The 26,013-nt window shown below is 42.8% G+C and overlaps 1 protein-coding gene across 1 annotated transcript in view; it reads right to left on the bottom strand.

The window, feature by feature from the left end:
• Window positions 1-9,025: 9,025 nt before the first annotated feature.
• Window positions 9,026-26,013, bottom strand: part of CFL2 (cofilin 2) — a 79,059-nt gene continuing 62,071 nt past the window's right edge. Inside the window, exons 3-4 of the mRNA XM_075843420.1 lie at window positions 22,900-22,976; window positions 9,026-9,263 (exon numbers count right to left, since the gene is read on the bottom strand). Of these exons, the coding sequence (XP_075699535.1) occupies window positions 9,148-9,263; window positions 22,900-22,976 (193 nt within the window). The 3' untranslated portion in view covers window positions 9,026-9,147. The remainder of the gene's footprint in view (window positions 9,264-22,899; window positions 22,977-26,013) is intronic.

Raw genomic sequence — 26,013 nt, 5'->3', positions numbered from 1 at the left:
ACCCTGACTGTGTGGGGTACAAATGATGACACTTTTACTCTGTGGTGCACTCTTCTTTATTTGATATAACTTGTCTAGGGGGTCTGATCTGGGGTTTAATTTAATTTAGGGGTCTGAATCTATTTGTGTTGCTACAGAGGCTGGGAATGACTGCAGAAGCGAGGAATCAAATACATCTCAGCAGCAAACTCTGCAGCCAGAAGAAGTCCGGGTCAGATGGAGACGAAAAGGAAAGAGAACGTAAACAATATGAACAGATGCCCCCTATAAGTCACTAAAATGATTGAGAATCTGTCACCTCTCCTGACATCTGTCATAGTAAATGTTTGAATTTCCCATGAGAAAAATGTGGAGCATTCTTACTTAGAACTCTGTGTTGTGACATTCCTCTATTATTCCTCCCTGAAATGTGTGAATAAGGCCTGGCCTACATGGAGACTTTTTGTGACACAAATAACTGTTTTTAACTATTGGGCTAAAACTTATGGACTGCAACTATCACTTGTTAAAATCAATCCATAGTGCTACAGAAAGTCTCTGTCTAGCCCAGGCCTAATTGACAACTGGGTAATGCCATTCCCCTTGTCAATAAGTTATGTAACTACACAGTCTGATACTGTCAGCAATGATTGGGCACTGTAAGCATGTAAAAACACAGCCTTTAACAAGGGCACTCTGTTATCAATTTATTCATACATTTCCAGGAGGAATAACAGAGGAATGGCACATTACAGAGTTATAACAATTCTATGCTTCAGAAATGTTATTTCATGGAATACAAGTATTTGCTAAAACTTTATTATTATTATTATTATTATTATTCTTGTGTTGATGTGATTTACATATTTAACCCCTTAACCCCTCCAGGACCCAGCCTGTTTTGGCCTTCAGGACACAGACGATTTTTTCAAATCGGACATGTGTTATTTTATGTGGTAATAACATCGGAATGCTTTTACCTATCCAAGCGATTCTGAGATTGTTTTCTCGTGACATATTGTACTTTATGTTAGTGAAAAAATGTGATCGATAATTTCGGTATTTATTTCTGAAAAACACCAAAATTTAGAAAAAATTTCCAAAAATTTGCATTTTTCTACATTTAAACATATCTGCTTGTAAAACAGATAGTAACGCAAAATAGTTACTAGTAAGGGTATGTTCACACGAGGTCATTACGTCCGTAATTGACGGACGTATTTCGGCCGCAAGTCCCGGACTGAACACAGTGCAGGGAGCCGGGCTCCTAGCATCATACTTATGTACGACGCTAGGAGTCCCTGCCTCGCTGCCGGACAACTGTCTCGTACTGAAAACATGATTACAGTACAGGACAGTTGTCCGGCAGCGAGGCAGGGACTCCTAGCGTCGTACATAAATATGATGCTAGGAGCCCTGCTCCCTGCACTGTGTTCGGTCCGGTACTTGCGGCCGAAATACGTCCGTTAATTACGGACGTAATGACCTCGTATGAACATACCCTTAACGTTTCCCATATGTCTACTTTATGTTTGCATTGTTTTTTGAACATTCTTTTATTTTTCTAGGACGTTACAAGGCTTAGAACTATAGCAGCAATTTCTCATATTTTAAAGAAAATTTCAAAAGGCTATTTTTTCAGGGACCAGTTCAGTTCTGAAGTGGCTTTGAGGGCCTTATATATTAGAAAATTCCCAGAAATCACCCTATTTTGAAAACTGCACCCCTCAAGGTATGCGAATCAGCATTCACAAAGTGTTTTAACCCTTTAGGCGTTTCACAGGAATTAAAGCAAAGTAGAGGTAAAATTTACAAATGTTATTTTTTTTGCCGAAATTCATTTCTAATAAAAAAAAAATTGTAACACAGAAGGTTTTACCCGAGAAATGCAACTCAATATTTTAATGCCCAGATTCTGCAATTTTTATAAATATCTCACATGTGGCCCTAGTGTGCTAATGGACTGAAACACAGGCCTCAGAAGCAAAGGAGCACCCAGTGGATTTTGGGCCTCCTTTTTTTTTATAATATATTTTAGGCACATTGGCAGGTTTGAAGAGGTCTTGTGGTGCCAAAACAGTGGAAACACCCGAAAAGTGACCCAATTTTGGAAACTACACCTCTCAAGGCATTTATCTAGGGGTATAGTTAGCATTTTGACCACACAAGTTTTCACAAAATGAAAATCTACTGTTTTTCTGAAAAAAACATAGAAATTTTTAATATTTACAAGGAATAACGAAGAAAATGCACCTCAACATTTGTAAAGCAATGTCTCCAGATTACGGCAATACCCCATATGTGGTAATAAACTGCTGATTGGACCCACAGCAGGGCTCAGAAGGGAAGGAGCGCCATTTGGATTTTGGAGCACAGATTTTGCTGGATTGGTTTTCGGTGCCATGTCGCGTTTTCAATGCCCTGAAGGGAGCAAAACAGGGGGAACCCCCCCAAAAGTGACCCCATTTTGGAAACAACACCTCTCAAGGAATTTATATAGTGGTATAGTTTGCATTTTGACCACACAAGTTTTACGCTAAATATGTTGGAATTAGTCTGTAGAAATGAAAATCTACTGTTTTTCTGAAAAAACATAGAAATTTATAATATTTACAAGGAATAACAAAGAAAAATGCACCACAACATTTGTAAAGCAATGTTGTTACGGCAATACCCCATATGTGGTAATAAACTGCTGATTGGACCCACAGCAGGGCTCAGAAGGGAAGGAGCGCAATTTGGATTTTTGCTGGAATGGTTTTCGGTGCCATGTTGCGTTTGCAACGCCCTGGAGGGACCAAAACAGTGGAAACCCCCAAAGTTACCCCATTTTGGAAACACCCCTCAAGGTATTTTTCTAGGGGTAAAGTGAGCATTTAGACCCCACGGGTCTTTTGCAGAATTTATTAGAATTAGGTCGCGAAAATGAATATCACAATTTTTTTCCACTAAAATGTTGCATTTTCTTATTTTCACAAGGGATAAAGGAGAAAAAAAAAAAAGATTTTATAAAGCAATTTCTCCCGAGTACGGAAACACCCCACATGGGGGTCATACATTTTTTTTCATTAGAAATGAATTAACCCTTTCAGGACTGATCCATTTTTTGCTTTCACTCCCCACGTTCTTAGAGCCATAACTTTTTAATTTTTCCATCAGTAGAGTGGTGTGAGGGCTTATTTCTTGCGGGAGGAGCTGTAGTTTCTATTGACACCATTTAAAGTGCCATAAAATGTACTGGGAAACTGAAGAAAAAATCTTTGCGGGCTGATATAGGAAAAAAATCTGATTCCACTTTTTGGGGTTTTCGTTTTTACAGCTTTCGCCGTGCGGTAAAAACTAAAACTTTACTTTATTCTGCGGCTCAATACAATTATGGTGATACCAAATGTATATAGTTTTTTTTATATTATACTACTTTTACAAAGAAAAATCCAATTGTTAAAATAAAAATTGTTTTGTTTCACCACATTCTGAGAGCCGTAACTTTTTTATTTTTCGGTTGATTGAGCGGTGGGAGGTCTTATTTTTTGTGGGACGAACTGTAGTTTTTATTGGTACCATTTTTTGTTACATAAAAAGTGATCCAAAAGTTATATTTAATTTTTTTTTTCAGAGCTAAAGTGACAAAAAAAAACAGCAATGTTGGCGGTTTAAATTATTTAAGTTTTTTACGGTGTTCACCGTGCGAGTTAAATAATGGTATATTGTAATAGTTCGGTCTTTTACGAACGTAGCGATACCAATTTAGTTTATTTTTTTACATTACTTTAGAAGAAAAATGGGAAAAGGGGGGTTTTTTAAATTTAACGTTTTTTCTTTCTCACTACTAATAGCTTTAATTCTTCTACACATTTTATTAGTCCCCTTAGGGGACTTGAACCAGCGATCATTGGATAATGCAAAACTAATGTAACGCAGTATATTGTTATTTTTACAGGCTTCTGTAACCGCACGATCGCTGTTCCTGTCCATTAGTCCTGGGTGTCAGCTGTAATACACAGCTGACACCCGCAGCATATGGAGCGGGCTCAGCATGTGAGCACATTTTGCATCACCATATTCTGAGAGCCAGAACTTTTTTATTTTTTCACCACCGGAGCTGTGTGGGGGCTTATTTGTTGCGGGAAAATCTGTAGTTTTCATTGGTACCATTTTGGGGTACATGCGATTTTTTAGATCCCTTTTTATTAAATTTTTTTCAAGCCGGGTGACCAAAAACAAGCAATTCTGACAATGTCTTTTAGTTTATTTTTTGCAGCGTTCACCGTGTGCTATAATTGACAGTTTTACTTTATTTTGCGGGTCGGTACAATTACGGCGATACCACATGTATATCTTTTTTTATGTTTTGCAGCGTTTGCACAATAAAATCACTTTTTTATAAAATCATTTATTTTCTGTGTCACCATATTCTGAGAGTCAGAACTTTTTTTTATTTTTTAGTCAAATAAGTTGTGTACGGGCTTGTTTTTTGCGGGACGGGTTGTAGTTTTTATCAGTACTATTTTCTAACACACACGACTTTTTGATCACTTTTTATTCTCTAATTTTGGGAAGGGTGGTGACCAAAAAAATAGCGATTCTGGTGTAGTTTTTTTACAGATTTTTTTTTTGGGTGTCCATCGCGCAGGAAAAATAACATTATAGTTTGGGTCGTTACGAACGCGGCGATACCAAATATGTGTACTTTTTTAATGTGTTCATTTTTTTCCTATAATGAAAGTCTTATTATAGAAAAAAAAAGCATTTTTTGTTTATATAACTTATAACTTTTATTTTTACACTTTTTTTAAAAACATTTTTATTACTTTTTTTACTTGTCCCACAAGGGGACATTTAGACTTGCAGCTTTGATCGCTGCTAGAGTACATTACACTACCTACGTAGTGTAATGCATTCTACCTGTCATTATGACGTGACAGTACATGGCAACCTGTCGCCGCATTTATGGGGTTAATTGCCTAAATCAGCGGCGATGGTACGCTGACCGGCAAGACTGGAGTGTCAGCTGTCGGGGACAGTTGACCTCCCGATTCCCGGACACTGTCCGTTAAGACAGTGTGCGCCGGGAACTACTCCGCAACTATACGTCCTGATGCAGGAAGCAAGCCCTCTGCAGGACGTACAGTTGCGGCGCAGCGCGTGAAGAGGTTAATGACCAGCCTATTTTACACCTTAATGACCAAGCCATTATTTACGTTTTTCCATCGTCTCATTCAAAGAGCTATAACCTTTTTATTTTTGCATCGACATAGCTGTATAAGGTCTTGTTGTTTGCGGGACAAGTTGTAATTTTTAATAGCACCATTTTGGGGTACATAGAATTTATTGATTAACTTTTCTTAACTTTTTTTGGAGGGGAATAGAAAAAAAACAGCAATTTCGCCACACATTTTAGCGTCCTAAATTTACGCCGTTTACCATGTGGTATAAATAACACAATAACTTTATTCAGTGGGTTGTTGCGATTGCAATGATACCACATTTGTATAGTTTTTGTATGTTTTACTACTTTTACACAGTGAAAACACTTTTTTTTTCAAAATTATTTCTTTTTGTGTCTCCATATTTGAAGAGCCGTAATGTTTTTATTTTTTCGCCGATGCAATTGTAGGAGGGCTTTTTTTTTGAGGGACGACTTGTAGTTTTTATCGGTACCATTTTGGAGTAGATGCGACTTTTTGACCACTGTTTATCAAATTTTTTTTTAGGCTGGATTCAAAGAAAACAGCTATTTTTGCATGTTTTTATTTTATGACATTCACAGTGCGGGTTAAATGATGTAAGAAGTTTATAGTTGGGGTCGTTATGGAAGCGGCGATACCAAATGTGTGTAACAGTTTTACTTTATTTTGTTTGTTAATAATAAAGCAGTTTGTAAGTGGGAAAAGTGGGTTTTTAATTTTTTTTTTCATGAAAAACGCAGCGAAAATCGCGAGTGCCACAAAAAATGTCGGAAAATCAGGAGCTGTTTTCTCTTGAAAACAGCTCCGTATTTTGAGATGTTTTTGACTGCGTGTGAACATACCCTATGGGGGAGGGCAGCGGTATTGAATATGGGGTTTTCAGTACCAGTCTGGCCCTGCTATGATGAGACTAGTACTTTTATAAGTAAGGCGTATCAAAAAGTATAAACCTATAACAAAGCTTCTGTGTAATGATCAAACATATTTTATTATAGTTTGGCAGAAAATTCAACAAAACATTGCTTTGGTTTAATAACTGATGGATGCAATCCAAACTCTTAACTGTCTTTGGCATTGTATCTAATAACATTGAAATCTGAAACAGCAGGAAAATGTGTGTTGTACAAAATGTCTGTTGATCTAAAGGAATTATAAAGGCACATGTTTGGTCTAATGTAGACAGCAATAATACACTATTTGGAAAAAAAAATGGGACTATTTTGTGGAATATCTTATTACTGTGTAGTTATTTTTGGACGTGACACTGTACAACTATTTGTATGGTTTTTTTTTTTATAAATCTGTGATAACTAGCAGATTACTCTGACCCCTAAAGAAGCACTACACTTTTTTTTTTATTATTGCACCCTCCATTTGTACATTGGTGTTTCAGTGGGGTGCTGTGTGCAGAAATACTTACCGATCCCCGCATCTTGTCGTTTTTCGGCTTTTCAGAAGACCGGAAGTAAGGCTCTCAATGCATTCCGATGGAGCCTCGTTCTGGCTCTCATAAGAATGCATTGAGAGCCTGAGTTCCGGTTTACTCAAAAGCTCAGTGACTCCAGACAAGTCAGACTGAAGATCACGTGAGCGGCACTGGATACGAAAAAGACAAGATGTGGGGATCGGAAAGTATCTCTGCACACAGCACCGCACTGAAACACCAATGTACAAATGGAGAATGCAATAAAAAAAAAAACTGGAGTGCTTCTTTGACATAATATAAAATGTCCATTGTTTTTTAGTAATTTTTCATACCTGAAGTACTTTTCATAATTGTATGTACAGATGTAGCCATCTTTTTCTTGACTTTTAATATATTAAGTACACAGTTCCAAGAATCCCAAGAGTTTTTCAATTGCTTTTGTTGTGTGATATCATGCTGCAGCAAATGATCAAGAGTCAAGATAAACTTGGCTACATCCATATGATCATAATATTTACATTCTATAAGCAGAGCAAACAAAATCTTTATTGGTGTTTGGTGCTAGACTGGCAAATGTTTAATTTTTTTAATACCGTTTAGAGACCACATTCTGTGCTTTTTAATATATCTATATACCGTAGGTGTCGGAACTCCATTTTTCTGATTCATACTTCCAGATTCCATATTTAGGGAATGTAGGAGCTTACTGCATAGGGATTTATTATTATATAAACAGTATGCTCATCGGCTTCTTCTAGTGGTGACTGCAGGTAGATAGAACTTTACAATTTATCTGTCTATGCAAAAGATTTGGAGCTCTGTATCAGAAAAATGGAACTCTGACTGCTATAAACATATTATGAAATTAATCAGCACAGAATCGATTACCTATTTTTTTTAAAGAAACTAAATGGTGTTCAAGAGTGGACATTCATTTCAATGCTAAAGCTAGCCACAGACAGAAAGATTTGCCCAGTTCCGACCATCATTCTGATATTTTTCAGGACACTGTTCATTAAATAGGCATACTGTGTATTGAAAGTTCTATGTTACAATGAGAATTTCTTTACCTGACAAAACTAGTTCCCACTAAATTAAAGTGGTAACGACCAAGAAAATAATACCATGTTATAACTGATGGAACAAATTTGCATTGGTCGGAACCAATCATTTTAGTACTATGAATATAATGCTAACAATTAAAGCTGGTCATAAATGTAAGGATAATTATTATCTTTATGGTTTCTATCGGGAACACATTGGAAAAAATTATTTTTTTACTCACTCTGATGACTTATTAAACTAAATACATACATTTTATAATATGAATGCACAATAATATAAAATAGAAGTGATTCATATAATCTATTTGTAACTGGATATTTTGTGTGTGTGTCTGACACACACTCTAGTTTGACATTGTCCATAAGAAATGTATTGTGTACATTGCTATTTAGGAGATTTGAATCCTACAATAGTATAAAGATATCATACTTGTAGGATTTGTTTTTAAAGGGGCTGTCCCAGAATCGACAACTCTCACCTAGCCACAGGTGACAATTGTCTGATCACTAGGGGCCTCACTGCATCCCCCACATCAAGTATCCTGTGGATAGATGATAAATGATCTTTATATGAAAAAAAAACCTTTAAAGGGATTGTCTCATGAAGAGACCCTTAAAAATAATAAAAAAATCAAACAATGCCGGTGCAGCAAGAAGTTGATTGCAGTGGGTCCTCTTCTCTAATCCACGGTGATCAGCCATTATCACTGAGGAAGCTGCATCTAGGCTTCCTCTGACATTACAGGGAAAATGTAAGATTACATGATGGCCATTTCAACGAATGGCTGTCCATGTAATGCATGGATGCATTAGGTCCGCCAGACCGGCTCCCCATTCTGGCACATAGAGGTGGGTACTGATCAGGGGACCCCCCCCCCCTCTATGGTGTCCATAGGACAGGGGTTGTCGACATGAGACGACCACTTTAAATAATGAAATTCTGGCTGACTTCAGAAACCTCTATGGGGAGTTTAGGAGCATACTGGTATAAATTGAACCCTTTAAAAAAAACCTTATCCAGTAAGCTCCGAAACTAGTTGTGGCTTCAGGCATCTAGAATGTTATCCTTTAACTGAGCACTCAATGTTAGACCTAAAAATTATATTGGTGTTAGAAAAAGAACAATCTCTTTAAGACAGAGGAATCTACTTTCAATTATACGTTGTTTTATTTGCACCTGCATATTACAGCTCAGTTTTTTAAAGTTAAAATAAGAGAAATCCAATTTAACGGATAGCATTATCCTTTACCAAGAACAATCTTTTTAATGCTGTTCCATTTAGTTTGATTATGGTAACCTTTTATACTTTTTGTTAGTTCTTGACTTCATGTATCAAGCACCAAAATGGTTTATTCAGTTCATAGAGGTAAAGGGAAATGGGGAAAAAAATCAATAAATAAAAAAACTAAAGAAAATCAAACACTTCCTATGGTCATTAAAGGAATTGCTACTTAAATACTGTAAGCTTCTAAAATATAGGAATTGCCTTCATTTTAATGGAACACCTTCCAATGAAATAACTACATTGCCTCCTAGTTTATCTCCAAGGGTTGATCGGTCTTTAATGTCATCCATGCCGTTCACTTGCCACTCATGTTTGATACCTAGAAATAGTAAACACGTGAGATTATAAAAAATCCACATAAGGCTTTGTTCACATCTGTGCTAGAGCTCCGTTCTGACTGAGTTTTCCGTCAGAACGGGGGCCCTGACAGACACAAACGGAAACCATAGGTTTCCGTTTCCATCACCATTGATTTCAATGGTGACGGATTCGGTGCCAATGATTTCAGTTTGTCTCTGTTGTGCAAGGGTTCCGTCGTTTTGTCGGAATCAATAGCGTAGTCGACTACGCTATTGATTCCGTCAGAAAGCCGGAACCCTTGCACAACGGAGACAAACGGAAACCATTGGCACCGGATCCGTCACCATTTAAATCAATGGTGATGGAAACGGAAACTATGGTTTCCGTTTGTGTCTGTCAGGGCTCCGTTCCGATGGAAAGCTCAGACAGAACGTCGGAACGGAGCCCTAGCGCAGATGTGAATGAAGCCGAATACATATAATGTACAGATATATTGAACTAGATATTTTTCTAATCAAACAATGTCAAGCAATTTTTAATATTGCTCCAATACATCTAAAATAAAGTATTTTATTGGACTTACATGCTTTTTCTTTTATGTTAATTCATGAATATTTTTTCGTTATTTCTCCCCACTACCCTTTTCTACACCCTATGATTCTCCATGCTCGCATGCAATAAAAAAAAAAAAAACTGTAGTTATATTCGCTTACTTTTGAAAGGTTAACAAGAACTAGGGGACAGATAGAAGGAAATATGGCTGCAAGATGAGACTATACAGGGTTTATAGTCTGTTACCATGGAGACACATAGGTCTGAAAATGAGCTATAGACACGGATGGTGGGATACCTTTAATCAATACAATTTCCAAAGTTGCTTAATTTTTTGGTTTTGATCTGTTGATGCAATAAAAATGGTTGGAAAGTTGTACATACCGTTTAGACAGAAGGAAATTATGCAACGATTATTTTAATAATTATGTCATTATATAAATTTGGCACTAAAGGGAAACTTAAGGAAAATTAGGGAGTGAAAAACTATTAAAGTATTAAATTTTTCTGTTAGGTCACAGAAAACATAACCGTTTTTAAATTGGAATTGAAAAAAAAATAATACTTGTGTAAATACTCCTTAACATTGAAATTGCAACACCAAGAAGGGCAAGTTGTAAGGTTATGCAAATCGAGGAAGTAGCAGGTGTTGCTAAGATATGCAAATGATCACATTTTCAGGGACCTAGCTCCAATCTGTGGCATGTGGGAGAGGCATAAAGGCCAGATTGAAAGGAAAGTTTTTTAGCCACAAGAAAACCTCAAAAATCAGATCAAGTGGTGTGGGATGATTGTGCGATGCCACCTGTTTGTCGACTTGCCAGTTATCGCCACTTGTTGGGGACAGAATCCTTGAACCGAGAAACATTGATTTATCACTCCAGCAGACCGCTACACTACGCGCCGAGATGCCAGCAATGTTCAACGTTGCCTGTCCCGGAGGTTGGGAGAAAACAACAACAAACGGGAATGAAAGCAAGAGGTGCGGGAAGGCCAATCTCTACACGGACGGATCGTCTGATTGGAAGAATGGTCCATTCTGTAATGCAAGTGAAATTGTACGTCACATCCCAAGCCTAAGACTGCAACCAGTGTCGACACAAACCATTAGAGAGTATTTGCAAGACATTGGGCTGTGAGCCAGACGTCCATGGAGATCTATTCTCTTCAATGATGAGTTCCACTTTTGTCTTGTATGCAATGATAGGCGGAGATTGGTCTGGAGACCACATGGGCAACGCCATGAAGAGGACTTGACAATGGAACGTCACACCGGTCCTACTTCCGAGATTATGGTGTGGGTTGACATAATCTACAGTAGCCGGACCCCTCTAGTCTACATTTTAGGTACAATAACAGGTTGGCGTTACATTGATTTGGTCGTGGAAACAGTGGTACAAACATTTATCCAAAGTGTCCCAGGGACGCTGCGCTGTTACATGGCACCTCTGTGATATATGTGAAGGAGCCTAGTCACCTATACCGGAAGCTATCTTCACCAGTTGCACTATCCTAGGCTAAAATGCATTTAGGAATATATTTCTTGTTTTAGTTGCTTCTCTTTAGTTCGTTAACGTAAATTGTGGCAGGGTGCGATTGGCCTGGATACACTTGGCTCATTCACCCCTTTTTGATTTTTGGCCTTTACGTATTTATATGTACTTGTGTACTAGGTTCTTTGACTGCTGAGACCTGACCCCCTCTTTTGATAGGGGTAAAATTTTTGCAGTTCTCCCTCTGTTTTTAGAGAGAGTTGCAAAGGGTAATATTGTATTGCCAGCTTTTATTTGCTTTAATATCACCCGCCCCAGGGTATAGTATTCTCCCTGGTTGTAATTTCTGTGTTTGTTTGAAGTACACTGATCTCATGTATTTCTCTTTGTTCTCACTGCAGATATGTGTATTGTCTCCCTGGTACATCTTTACCCCAGTGTCTTTCCCTTCCCTCCTACTTTCATCCGAGATAACAACCGAGACGACATTGAATTCTCCAAGAACCTCCAAGGTAGAAGGACGCCATAGAACACTGCTTGCTTTGAGATTGGACTGGGACTGGCCCCGACATAACTGTGAGCTGTACACATCCGCACTTTCCACATCCTTCTTTGCTCTTTCCTACATCTTTGATCATGGTTAAATTTGTAACACTTAATGTCAAGGGCCTCAACTCTAATGTGAAGAGACGCTTGCTTCTCAGGGTGCTGAAATCGCTTGGAGGGGAGGTCGCTTTTCTGCAGGAAACACACTTAGATTCCTCCGGATCTTTCCAATTTGCTCGAGGGGCGTATCCTGCTGTGTACTCTGCCTCGTCAGGTCGTAAGAGGGAGGGGGTGGCCATTCTGATAGCAGCAACCTGTCCCATACAGGTTCACACCTCACATTTAGATCCGAAGGGCAGGTATGTTATCTTGGAGGGGACTATGTTGGGCCAGCCCATTGTTTTATGTAACGTCTACTCCCCTAATACTGCGCAGATTCCATTCCTACGCAGACTCCTCTCCAAGCTCCAAAAGCTTCCTAGGGGTGCATGGCTGGTGGGAGGAGATTTTAATATCCCGTTCTCCACGACCATGGACAGGGCTTCTCTTACACACGCTACTCCGTCCCCCACCCTTGCAGGACTTTCTACACGCTTTAGGCAACTAGTTAGGGAGCACCATCTCTATGACCTGTGGCGGGTGGATCATCCAGGTGATAGTTCCTATACTTTCTTCTCCCATACGCACAACACTCACACGCGCTTAGATTACTTCTTTGGTAATGTCCCAGCCCTTCGTTTGCTTCATGGGACGGTTATAGACCCCATATCCTGGTCAGATCATGCACCAGTCTCTGTGACTTTGCAAATAGGGAAACCATCCACGAGAATATGTCATTGGCGCCTAAACGAAACTTTGATTAAGTCTCCTGCTCTTAGGGATAGCCTGACCGGACACATGCGGGAATTTTATGCACTTAATGAGGGATCGGTTCCTTCTATATCCACTCTTTGGGAGGCGCATAAAGCGGTGATGAGGGGGCAATGCATAGTAATGGGATCTAGATTGAAAAGAGACTCAAGAGCCAAGCAGGTGGCTCTCCATCGGACAATTGCTAAGCTGGAGAGGGACATGGGGACTAAGCCGGCGGTGCCGACATTACGGAAATTGATAGAGGCTAGAGCGCAACTTAAGGATTTAGCTATGAAGGGGGTAGAAAAGTCACTTCTATACACGAAAAGGAAATATTATGACAGAGGTAATAAGGCGCATTCGCTTCTGGCCAGGCTATTGCGGGATCAGGCGGCTGCTCATATTCCACAGGCGGTTAGGGATAGTGCGGGCATCCTCCAGCATCATCCAGACACGATAGCCACACTCTTCCACGACTATTATAAATCCTTATATCATTTACCGACTACCTTACCACCTGATCCAGCCTGCCGGCGGGAAACGCTGCAAGCCTATCTCTCTTCCTGTACTCTCCCTAGATTGAAAGATGCCCGATATACTGAAGGACCTCCCTGGTGTTAAAGCCCCTGGGCCCGACGGCTTCACGTATGAGTATTATAAGACATTTGCAGAGATCTTGGTTCCACGGATGGCTTTGTTATTTAACGAATTCCTGCAGGGTTCTCCCATCCCTCAAACGTTTCTGCATTCCCACATTACGCTGATCCCTAAACCAGGTAAGGACCACGCTGATTGCTCCAATTACAGACCCATAGCTCTTCTGAATTCTGATCTCAAAATTTTCACTCGTCTTCTTGCTAATAGACTCAATGTTTGGCTCCCATCTTTGATCCACAAGGACCAAGTGGGCTTTGTGCCTCTTAGACAAGGGGGAAATAGCACACGAAGGACCCTTGATCTCATTGATGCCCTCCACAAGCAAAAGGAATCAGCGATCCTTCTTAGCCTGGACGCAGAGAAGGCGTTTGATCGCTTGGGATGGCCATTTATGTTTGAAACTCTAAACTCATTTGGGATTTCGGTTCCTTTCTTGACGGCGCTGCGGGGTCTCTACTCCACCCCAACAGCGGCAATTAAACTTCCGCACTCCACTTCTCCCCCATTTCAATTCTGGAATGGTACACGTCAGGGGTGTCCCCTGTCCCCTCTCCTGTTTGTGCTTTGTATTGAACGCCTAGCAGCTCAAATACGGAAATCCATCGATATAGCGGGGGTCCAGGTACAAGATAAAGAGTTCAAGGTCTCCTTGTTTGCGGATGACGTCCTCTTGACTATCACTAAACCTCATACCTCCCTTCCTACCCTTACTACTGTTCTCCGTAGGTATGGGAGGCTATCAGGGTATAAAACTAATACATCTAAAACAGAAGCGCTCCCTCTCAATGACCCACACCAGGAGCTCATGCTCCTCAAATACAACTACACCTACAACTGGAAGGAAACCTCCCTGACCTACTTGGGAGTCCAACTCACTCCCTCCTATACGTCGGTCTACAAGGCTAATTTCCCCTCTCTGTTTGTGGAATTACGTCAGCTAATGGCCAGGTGGGATCCTCTTCCCATGTCATTTTTTGGACGTATAGCAGCGGTCAAAATGACCTTGCTCCCTAAACTACTGTACTTCTTTGAGACCCTGCCAGTGGCAGTACCAATGAGGGAATTGCGGGCTATGCAGTCTTCCATCCTCAGGTTCATATGGCACTCCGGCAGACATCGAATCCCGAAATCAGTCTTATTGTCTGGTCGATCTGCGGGTGGGCTATCAGTTCCTGATGTGGTGAAATACTACTGGGCGACACATCTCCGCCGCATACCCTGTTGGGTGTCCTTAAGGGCATACAACAAGTGGACCGAAATAGAGAAGCTATGGATGGCCCCAGTTCACACAAACTACTTGATAAGGGGCGACCCGCTGGTAATGCCATCTTCATCTCTGTTTGGTCCCATGAGATTTCAAAGAGAGGTGTGGAAAACCTGTAAAAAGCCCTTTCATTTGGCGTCGGGTTGCCCGCCCTTGACTACAATACTCTACACTCCCACTATTCCGGGCAGGGCTACCTCCCGAACAGTCAGATTGTGGGCGGGAATTGAGGTATTTCACTTGGCTGACATGGTTGATCCCCACACGCTAGAGCTTCACCCGTTCTCATACTTTCAAAGACATCATAATGTCCCCTCTTCTGCATTTTTCCACTATCTTCAGATCAGACATTACATGCACAAACTTTCAGATCCACGCGGGTCACTACATCTACAAGCTTCGAAAGGTTGTGTAGGTATACTACCACCACTAAGGGGCTTATATCCGCCATTTACGCAATACTGATATCCCCGGATGGTTCCCCTCCGCATGGGCATAGGTATATGTTGAAGTGGGAGACCCTGCTGAATAAATCTATTCCTCTCTCATTGTGGCAGATTATCTGGTCACAAGCAGCTAAAACCTCCATCTGCACTGCATATAAAGAAAATCAATACAAAATTCTTATGTTTTGGTACCATACCCCTGCCTTTCTGCATAGCTTCAATCCGGGTATTCCTTCGGATTGCTGGCGATGTATAAATCAGAGAGGTGACCTCTTCCATATCTTCTGGAGCTGCTCACTGGTACAACAGTTTTGGTTGGAGGTTAGGAATTTGGCGTTGGCGGTGTTGCAGCAGGATATTCCTCTAGACCCTCTTCATTATCTCCTGAATGTCCCTCCTAGGTCTTTGGGGAAACCATTAGCCCGACTCTTTCGACACTTTCTCACCGCCGCTAAGACGTTGATAGCTTGGAAATGGAGACAGACCGCCCCTCCCTCTCACATCGACTTAATGACTAGAATCGGGGAAATTCGCACAATGGAGCATATGACGGCCTCTATTGACAATGAACTGGACAGGTTCAAAGTGGTGTGGGATCCGTGGGACAAGCATTGGTTACAGATATCTCAAGATTAGGTTGTAGATTGAGCTCTGACTATCCCTCCCCCCCTTTCCCCCCTGTGTCTTTTCCCTGATGTCTTGTTTGTCTATTGGAATTTACTGCTATGTCAAGTGGATTGCATGGCCTTCCCATGCATCCTTATGTCATATGTATATTTAGAAAATTTTCAATAAAAATACAGTTGAAACCAAAGTGTCCCAGAAGCTGTTCTTCAACAGGACAATGCCAGGCCGCATGTTGCTCGTGCTACTGTGAGTAGCCTGTGTGAACTAAACATGAATGGCCTGCAGCGTCTCTGGACTCTCGGGCACATCTGAGACGTCATTGGTCGGCAGTTGCAAAGGGAGCTGCCAGCAGCAAATCTTGATGATTTGCGTGCCCAAGTGCATTCAGCGTGGCATAACATTCCTGAAACAACCATTAATAACCTCATTGATAGCATGCCAAGGCATGTAAGTGCGTGTATTTCTGCGTGTGGCACTCATACTCGATACTGAAAGATGTTTGGAATATTTTGTTTCCATTTTTTTATCATTTGCATATCATTAACATGTCTATCGATCCTGTGTTTTCCACAATTTCCAAACTTTTCCTTCTTGGTGTTGCAATTTCAATGTTGAGAAGTGTAGATATTGCTGTTGATACTTGTTAAGGCGTCCCCTGGTGTTCCTTTGATTCACAATAGAAAGAAAACGACCCTGATAGTTGGCAGGAATTTAGAACAATATATATACAAAAAACTGCTACCAGCAGATAAATCCCTTTAGCCCAACTATCATAAATAAACTTTATTACGCTTTATTAAGTAAAAGACTAACTACATATATTGGATTAAAAATTGTAACATATCCTCCGTTTAGAAAGTGACACTGAGCTGTGCAGGTATAATCATGTATGTATTATGTCAATACTGCCCGGCGGCTGCAGAACGCCCGGCTAAGCAGACAGTATGTCAGTGAGAGCTAACGGAGGCACATATTAATTTAAAATTGAGTGTCAGAGCCCCCCCCCCCCCCGACATGTTTCGCTACACGAGGCAGCGTCCTCAGGGGTTCAGGGGCTAATGAGCTAGCCCCTGAACCCCTGAGGACGCTGCCTCGTGTAGCGAAACATGTCGGGGGGGCTCTGACACTCTCAATTTTAAATTAATGTGTGCCTCCGTTAGCTCTCACTGACATACTGTCTGCTTAGCCGGGCGTTCTGCAGCCGCCGGGCAGTATTGACATAATACATACATGATTATACCTGCACAGCTCAGTGTCACTTTCTTTTTTCAAATTCTTTTATTTTCCGTTTTCATAAGAACATTGTGTTAAGGTGTAAAGCAAAGCTGCACCAACATCGTCTCGCAGGCCAACAACTGGGAGTACATAGGCACCATAATCACAGAGAAAAATATCACAAAACTCTGAAAATATTGAGATTAGAGAAGCTCTGGTATGCACCCTGAACCCGCATATATATATATATCCGTAAGGAAGAGCAGTAAAGTGTTGCAGAGCAACGAGAGGGGGAAGAAGGCAGAAAAAAGAGAGATGGGAGAAAGAACTGACCTGACCCATGGGACCCACTGGGTAAGCTCAGGAAGCCATGACGGTCTTGTATTCCTCTGAGGATTGAAAGCGAATCCATTCACGCCACATTTTGAGGAAGGCGGCATGGGATCCTTTCATTGATGCCATGAGGTCCTCCATTCTCATGATTTCCTGAACTTTACCAAACCACATGCCCACAGTCGGGGGACAGGATTGTCTCCACAACGCGGGAACACATGCCCGGGCTGCATTCACTAGATGGCGCACCACTGACCGTCGGTAAGCAGATAAAGGCACCTCACACAGATGGAGCAGGAAGAGGCCCGGTGATCTCGGGAGGGGGAAATCCGTAAATTTCGAGGAAATGCGCCATACCTCAGACCAAAAGTCCGTCAGCATGGTGCAGTCACAAAAAATGTGTAAGAGAGTACCCACGTGGTCGCCACATCTCCAACACAACAGCGAAACCGCCGGTAACATCACATGCAATCTGGAAGGCACCCTATACCAACGAGACAAAATCTTATACCCTGCTTCTTGAAATCTGCTAGCCAGAGATGATTTATGTGTCATGTGGAACAGGCGATCCCTATGCTCCGAGGTAAATGTTAGACCTAAGTCCCGCTCCAAACTAAGCAAGTATGAAGGTGTGGACAGGGTGGAGGGAGAGATCAGGAGGGCATAGAGTCTAGACAGTGCATGACGAATTGTGCCCGTGCATAAGAGTTCAAAGGGGGAGTTATCTCGCGAGTACGCCGCTGGGTCAGCTAGGGACACAAGGAAGTGTCTCAATTGAGTAACCTGCCAAAAAGAGAAAGAGACCGGATCTGACAAGGACTCCAGCTAAGTGCTACTCATCCACACCTCATCCTGTAAAAAATGGGCCGCACGTCCTTTACCTGCCTTCAACCAGTGCTGGAAGGGACCTCCTTCCCGCCCCGGTAGAAATGCGGGATTTCCCAAAACCAGGAACATCGGGGAGGGAGAGATCTCTTTCCGAGGAAAGATCCGTGCCGCAATCGCCAGAGTGGGCTCAATTGTCGGATGTGTCCTTGCCGCCAGAGGGACATGATTGCCCAACCATGGTAAGGCCTGCAGCGGAACTTCCATAAAGGCCTGTTCCATGGACACCCATTCTTTAGTCTCAGTATGTCTGAACCAATCCATAATTCGTGTCAAGTGGGAGGCCTGATGATAGGACACAAAATCCGGTAGACCAACACCGCCCTCACACTTTGCACGAAAGAGCATAGATCGGGCAATATGCGCCGGACTCCCCGCCCATATGAACTTATGAAGCATGGACAACAGAGACTGAAAGAAGGGGCGTGATATATGTATCGGCAGCGCCTGAAAAACGTACAGGATCCGTGGTAAGATGTTCATTTTAAATATAGCACATCTACCAAACCAGGTAAAGGTGCCCGACGTCCAAGAGTCCAAATCGCTCTTTACCCGTTGAAGAAGTGAAGGGTAGTTCACCGCATAAAGGCGAGATAGGGCACTCGGAAGCCTGACCCCCAGATACTTGAGCGAATCCCTAGCCCATTTAATGGAGAATGACTCTGACAGATCGGCCAAAAGAGTTTGTGGCAATGATATGTTAAGCGCCAGTGACTTCGAGTAGTTAATCTTGAAACTGGACAGTTTCGAGTATTCACCAAGCTCCGCCATCAGGTTAGGCAAGGAAATCCTGGGGGCGGTGATAAAAAAGAGAAGGTCGTCCGCAAAGGCAGCGACCTTATGGGACCTACCTCCCAGGGTTACACCCATAATATCCGGATTGGAGCGAATGTGGCACAGGAAGGGCTCCAGGCATAAGATAAAAATCAGTGGAGACAAGGGACAGCCTTGCCTCGTTCCATTAGAGATTGCGAGTGAAGAGGAGAGGTGTCCATTAACCTTAACCTGAGCTGATGGGGAGGAGTAGAGACCCGAAATCCAGTTCATCATATGTGTCCCCAACCCTATATGGAGCAAGGTAGCCAACATAAATTCCCAATTGACTCTGTCGAAGGCCTTTTCCGCATCCGTCGACAGAAAGCAAGTGGGAAGTGCTGAAGCGGCCGCTTGGTTCATCAGGTTAATTGCTCGTGTGGTATTATCCCGTGCTTCCCGTGAGGGCATAAAGCCCACCTGGTCATTGTGTATCACATTGTGAAGTAGCGGGGACAGCCTTTGGGACAGAATCTTAGCAAAGAGTTTAAGGTCGACATTCAATAGGGAAATAGGGTGATAATTCTGACACATGGAGGGGTCCTTACCCTCCTTTGGTATCACCGTGATATGTGCCCTCAACGTGTCCCGGGGAATGGTGCCTCCCTCTGTGAGTGAATTGGATGCAAGCAGGAAGTGGGGCGAGAGTACGTCTGAACAGGTCTTATAATATTGTAACGGCAGGCCATCCGGACCCGGGGCCTTCCCCACTGGTGAGTCCTTCAGTGCCCACGACAACTCGTCCAAGGAAATGGGAGCCTCTAAGGCTTCAATCACCTCCGAAGGGATGCTTTTCATCCCCAAGGACCGGAGGTACTGCTCAATCTTTTCCAAGTGACTGCCGCCACCCGGGGAGGAAGGTGTTTGAGGGAGATTATATAACGAGTGGTAGTAGGCACGGAAGGCCTCCATGATATCCTGTGGAAGCTGTAGGTGCCTATTGTGGGAGCCGAGAATGTGCGGGACATAGGTACTTGAATGTGTTTTCCTAAGTGCCCGCGCCAAAGTCCTACCTGGTTTGTTACTAAATTCGTAGAAGTGCCTCCTACACTTAACTATGGCGGCCCGAGCCTTAGAAAGACAGAGCGAACGTACCTGCTCTCTCAGCTGCCCCAACTCTGCCCCCACAAGCCGATCCTGAGACACCTTATGGGTCAATAAGTCCCGGTGGTGTGCCGCCCGCTCCTTCTTTAGTTTGGAACCGATACGTATAAAGGAACCACGCACTACACATTTATGGGCTTCCCAGATACAAAAAGGGTCAACTCCCGGCGAGACATTCGTGTCGAAGTACTCCCCTAGTTCCCTGCGAATGTCCGATACCACTGCCGGATCCTGTAAAAGCGATTCATTCAGTCGCCACTGCCAGGGACGCGGGCTGGCCGTTTGGCAAGCTAGACTAAGCGTAATAAGGGCATGATCCGAGAAAGTGATGTCGTCTATGGAGGCGGACGTGAGGTTGGAGAGGTGGGGATGGCGTAGAAAGAAGTAGTCCAATCTAGAGTATGAGTTATGGGGGGCCAAAAAAAAATGAGTAGTCTTTGGTCGAGGGATGCATAAGCCTCCACGTGTCAACAAGTTGATGCTCATGCAGCAGCCGACGAATGCGACGGTGTGCCGACCTAGGCAAGGAGGAATGCCCTCGGGAGGAATCTAATGTAGGGCCTAAAGTGGCATTCAAATCTCCCCCCAGTATGAGAGTGCCTTCCAGAAAGTCATCCAGATCCACAAGGACCTTCTCCAAGAAGGCAACCTGACCCGTGTTAGGGAGATAATATGAGGCCAGTGTGTACAGAGTGTTATCCAGCTTACCCTTCACGAAGAGGTATCGTCCCGCCCCATCTGTGCGAGTCTCCACATGCTCCCAGGGAAGAGAGCGAGAAATCAGGATGGAGACGCCCTTAGTCTTGGAATCAGGGGACACACTATGAAACCCTTCCGCATAGCGAGATTCCGTAAGCTTTGGTATGCAGTCGGCCCGAAAGTGGGTCTCCTGCAGGAACGCCATGTGTGCCCTCTTTTTCCACAGGAGTCGGAGAATGGAGGACCTCTTTTCCGGAATGTTCAGACCCTGTGCATTTAGGGAGACAATGGTAAGGTCAGTCATAGTGGACAGAAGGGTGGACAGAGGAGGGAAGGGGCAAAAAGACAGAAAAATAAAGGAAAGAGAAAGGCTCCTGCACAGAAAACCAAAGTACAGGAGCTAAGAAGCAACACTATCCCTCTAAAATCGGAGTACAAATTCCCTCCACTACTCAACGTGGGCTATGTCGTCCTCAGAGAAAATCGCTCCGACCACGACACAGCGACACGGGACCCTAATGGGGAGCGAAGAAAGACAGCGATGTAGAAGACAATGTCACGCAAATACAGTAAACAACTAAAAGGCACAAATGGAAAGAGTCAAAACCCTGGACTCACCGGATTAACTAGCACTTGAACCTACCCTCCCCTGTTAAACTAACAGCGTCACTTTCTAAACGGAGGATATGTTAACATTTTTAATCCAATATATGTAGTTAGTCTTTTGCTTAATAAAGCGTAATAAAGTTTATTTATGATAGTTGGGCTAAAGGGATTTATCTGCTGGTAGCAGTTTTTTGTATATATTTGATTCAATATAAGAACTGTCAGGCAAGAAGCAGTTTTTCACCAATCCTGAGCACGTTGGATGGACATTCTGAGAGGAAATTAAAACAGCATCAAAGGGTGCCATAACAAGTATGTAACATAAATATCTTGACACAAGCAAATTGTTAACAATTATTACAATTGAAAATGTTTTGGTTTTTCATGATCTAAGGCCTCATGCACACGGCTGTGATTTTCGGGTCGGCCGGGGGCGGAGTGTCACCCGCAAGCCGACCGCAAATCGCTGGACGTGCACATAGCCGCGGCCATTATTTGCTATGAGCCTGGACCGCAGAACACGGCTGTAATAAGACTTGCCTCGTTCTTTCTGCGGTCCGGGCTCCTGGGCCATGCATGGACCGTAGAAACCCCGGTTGTGTGCATGGCCCCATAGGAATGACATTGGCCGCAATTCTCCCGTGGATTTTCGGGGGAATTGCGGACGCAAAAGCACGTTCGTGTGCCTAACAGAAAATTTTATATTTAATTGTGGAACAACCCCTAAAAGACACACTTTTTTGTGGTACCCTGAACAGGAGGGATAGCTCAATGAGTGAAGAAGTTCCTGCTAGCTGGTTTATATTAAGGCACCTGTTAGATTCCCTATATTAGTTGCTTGCTTCCCAATCAAAACATGGTTTTCTATAGAAAATTAATGATCTGTTTTGATTTTACATACTAAGCTGGCCATAAACTAAGCTTCCCAATCAAATGTTGCAAACTTTCCCTTGTTACCCTGGATAAAAGCAACTCCAGAGGTAGCTGTTAATAGGGGGTCGGCATTGATATATATTGGTCGAATAGCTTATGTTTATGGCCACACTAAAGGCAACTATTTAAAAGGGCTCTTCTTTTTTTTATTATTATTCATTTTAGGCCTTTTTATTCAAGAAGAATAAGAGTGCTTTTCAACTACTTGTTTAAAAAACAAAACAAACAAAAAAACACCTCCCTACAGCGCACGTTGACCGTACATGGGGGACCCCTCTCACTGTCTGTATGTGACACGGCTGCATCGGGGATACCCTTTCCTTGCCGTACATTGCACAGTGTCCTATACAAGGGCATGTACGGATCTGAACGCTGCTTCAATGTTTACATACAGCGGTGCTCAGGTCAGCGAGTTTTTTTTAAAGTTCTTTAAAAGCCATTTTATTCTTCATGAATATGTTATTATATATTTGCATGCTGGGAAGAAGAGCGTGGGTCTTATTGGGAATTGGCTAGATGAGCACACAGTATTTATAGCTATTTTATTAACAAAAATGTAACATGTTTGGATATATTTACTATATAAACGTATTAGGCTGACAGAAGTATAGGAAGTACTATAGCACATACCTGTGAACTTCTTCTTAATTGCATCTTTTGAACTGGCATATATCATCTTGCTTTTTAGAGGTGCGTTGTCAGGCGCCCTAGAAAACAACATAAAAACCAAAAGCCAGCTGTAATATAACAAATCATTGACTGTGTATCAAATAGAATCCGTGAAAATCAGGAAATTGGTCTATCATCATAATACTTTTTATAAATTGAAACTTACTGACTAACACTGTTTTATGAGGCCATTCTTGACACTGTTATGTGGGCACTGGCACAGTTTCTAGGACACTGTTAATGGGATTGCTAAATATGTCATAATGGGGTTCAATGGTATCCTGCAACATTTAAGCCCATTAGGAGCTACAGTAAAAACAGATCACATGTTGCTGAGGTTTATAATTTTTTGGGGGGTTTATCTCACAAGTAACCTATTATCTATACAGCTGTAGAGTAAGCCCTCAGAATTAGTTCCACTCCAACACTGGTTTGCAAAATTCTCTATCATGCCAATGTAATTTCTGGAGTTACAGCAACAGCTCCACTTTTAAGGTACTTTCAAATGTGCCATTGTGGTGCATTTCAAATACACATGCAGATCATAGCTTTGAAAAATGCATACTTTTAAAAACCTAATTAATTAAATAACAGCATCAATGAAAAAGACACAACAAAAAAATGCATGCGTTTTTTAAAACCAGTATCTGCATGCGAATTTTAAATGCACCAAAACTGCACATGTGAAAGTACCCATATGTATGCACGACTGGAGTCGGAGCTCCAGGGTGAATATCTCTATGACAGATGTAAGCATGTTGTTCATCTGGAAGCTCGCATTAGAGATCTGGAGGAGCAAAATGCAACACTGAGGGTGATAGACAATCTTGAGCGGTGCATGGTGCTCACTGAGCAAGCAGTTAGGGGGGTATAACTGGAGGGTGAAGGCATGGGTCAGCAGGACCAGGCAAGTAGCTGGGTTAATGTAGTTAGGGGCAGTAGAAAGGGGTCCAAGAAAAGGACAGCCAATCCTGTTTCTGTTATTCCAAGCAAAATTGCCAAGTTGGGTGATAATGCGAGGGTATCCGTGTCAGAAATGGCAGCCCTAGTGGAGAACAGCCCAGCTACTAGTCGGCGGGCTAGTAATGCAGGTAAGGCAAGAGAATTGGTAGTTGTAGGGGATTCTATAATCAGGAAGACGGTTAGAATAATTTGTCGCCAAAACCGTCCCAACCAAATGGTATGTTGTCTCCCTGATGCCAGGGTTCGGCATGTGGTGGAACGTGTGGTAAATTACTGGGAGGGGCTGGTGATGATCCAGCTGTCGTGGTCCATGTGGGAACCAACAACAGAATAAATGGTAGGTGGAGGAGCCTTAAGAATAATTTTAAAGAACTAGGCTACAAGTGAAGGGAAGGACCTCCAAGGTAGTATTCTTAGGAATACTGTATGCGCATCACAGGAAAGACAGCGGGAGCTCAGGAAGTTAAATGCATGGCTTAAAGAGGCTCTGTCACCAGATTTTGCAACCCCTATCTGCTATTGCAGAAGATAGGCGCTGCAATGTAGATTACAGTAACGTTTTTATTTTTAAAAAACGAGCATTTTTGGCCAAGTTCTGACCATTTTTGTAGTTATGCAAATGAGGCTTGCAAAAGTCCAAGTGGGCGTGTATTATGTGCGTACATCGGGGCGTTTTTACTACTTTTACTAGCTGGGCGTTCTGAAGAGAAGTATCATCCACTTCTCTTCAGAACGCCCAGCTTCTGCCAGATCACGCTGTGACGTCACTCACAGGTCCTGCATCGTGTCAGACGAGCGAGGACACATCGGCACCAGAGGCTTCAGTTGATTCTGCAGCAGCATCAGCGTTTGCAGTTAAGTAGCTACATCGACTTACCTGATAACGCCGATGCTGCTGTAGAATCAACTGAAGCCTCTGGTGCCGATGTGTCCTCGCTCGTCTGACACGATGCAGGACCTGGGGAAGTGACGTCACAGCGTGATCTGGCAGAAGCTGGGCGTTCTGAAGAGAAGTGGATGATACTTCTCTTCAGAACGCCCAGCTAGTAAAAGTAGTAAAAACGCCCCGATGTACGCACATAATACACGCCCACTTGGACTTTTACTTTTAAACACACCCACTTGGACTTTTGCAAGCCTCATTTGCATAACTACAAAAATGGTCAGAACTTGGCCAAAAATGCTCGTTTTTTTAAAATAAAAACGTTACTGTAATCTACATTGCAGAGCCTATCTGCTGCAATAGCAGATAGGGGTTGCAAAATCTGGTGACAGAGCCTCTTTAAGTCTTGGTGTAGAGGAGAAGACTTTGGGTTCCTAGAGCACTGGGCTGACTTTTCATTGGGGTACAAACTGTATTCTGCAGATGATTTGCACCTAAATGGAAGGGGGTCTGCTGTGCTGGGGGAGAGAATTCCAGCTGGGGTGGCGGAGTATTTAACCAGTTCAGGACCGGGCTATTTTGAGCCTTCAGGATCGTTGGTAGCTTCCTTCTGGCATGGCCTATCGTTCGAGATCAAGGACGAACTTGCTGCTCGGGATCTGCCATCTACCTTTGACGACCTGATTCTACTTGCTTCTCGAGTGGACATAAGGCTCAGAGAGAGATCTCAAGAAGTTCGACAAGAGACTGGCGCCCAACTTCCAGCAACCCCTCTTGCCTCCTTCTACAGCTCCACCCAAGGTCCCAATGCAGGTGGATCGGCTTAAACTGTCAGTTCAGCAGAAACAGCGCAGGCGCACCTCTGGACTCTGTCTATATTGCGGCCTCGCTGGCTATGTCGTGTGTCTGTGTCACCAGAAGCCAAAAAATTCCAACGCCTAGGATTGGTTGGAGAGACAACCCTGGGTATTACAGCATGTAATAGAGAACTCTCCTCCAAACTGTTCATTCCTGTGACCATCGTCGCTGGCGAGAGGCCCCATCCGGTCTCTGCCTACCTGGACTCTGGCTCATTTGCCCACTGTTCTGCTGGAAAGGCCATTGATCGTTGCCTCGGTAGATGGACAGCCGCTGACTGACCCAATTTTGTCTGTGACCAAGCCGTTGAGGCTTCAAGTGGGAGCCCTTCACTCTGAGCTCATCTTCCTGTTTGTCCTGCCCAAGGCCAT

The sequence above is a fragment of the Rhinoderma darwinii genome, chromosome 12 (assembly GCF_050947455.1).
Source record: "Rhinoderma darwinii isolate aRhiDar2 chromosome 12, aRhiDar2.hap1, whole genome shotgun sequence".
Classification (NCBI taxonomy): Eukaryota; Metazoa; Chordata; class Amphibia; order Anura; family Rhinodermatidae; genus Rhinoderma; species Rhinoderma darwinii.
This window is presented reverse-complemented; position numbering and strand designations above follow the sequence as displayed.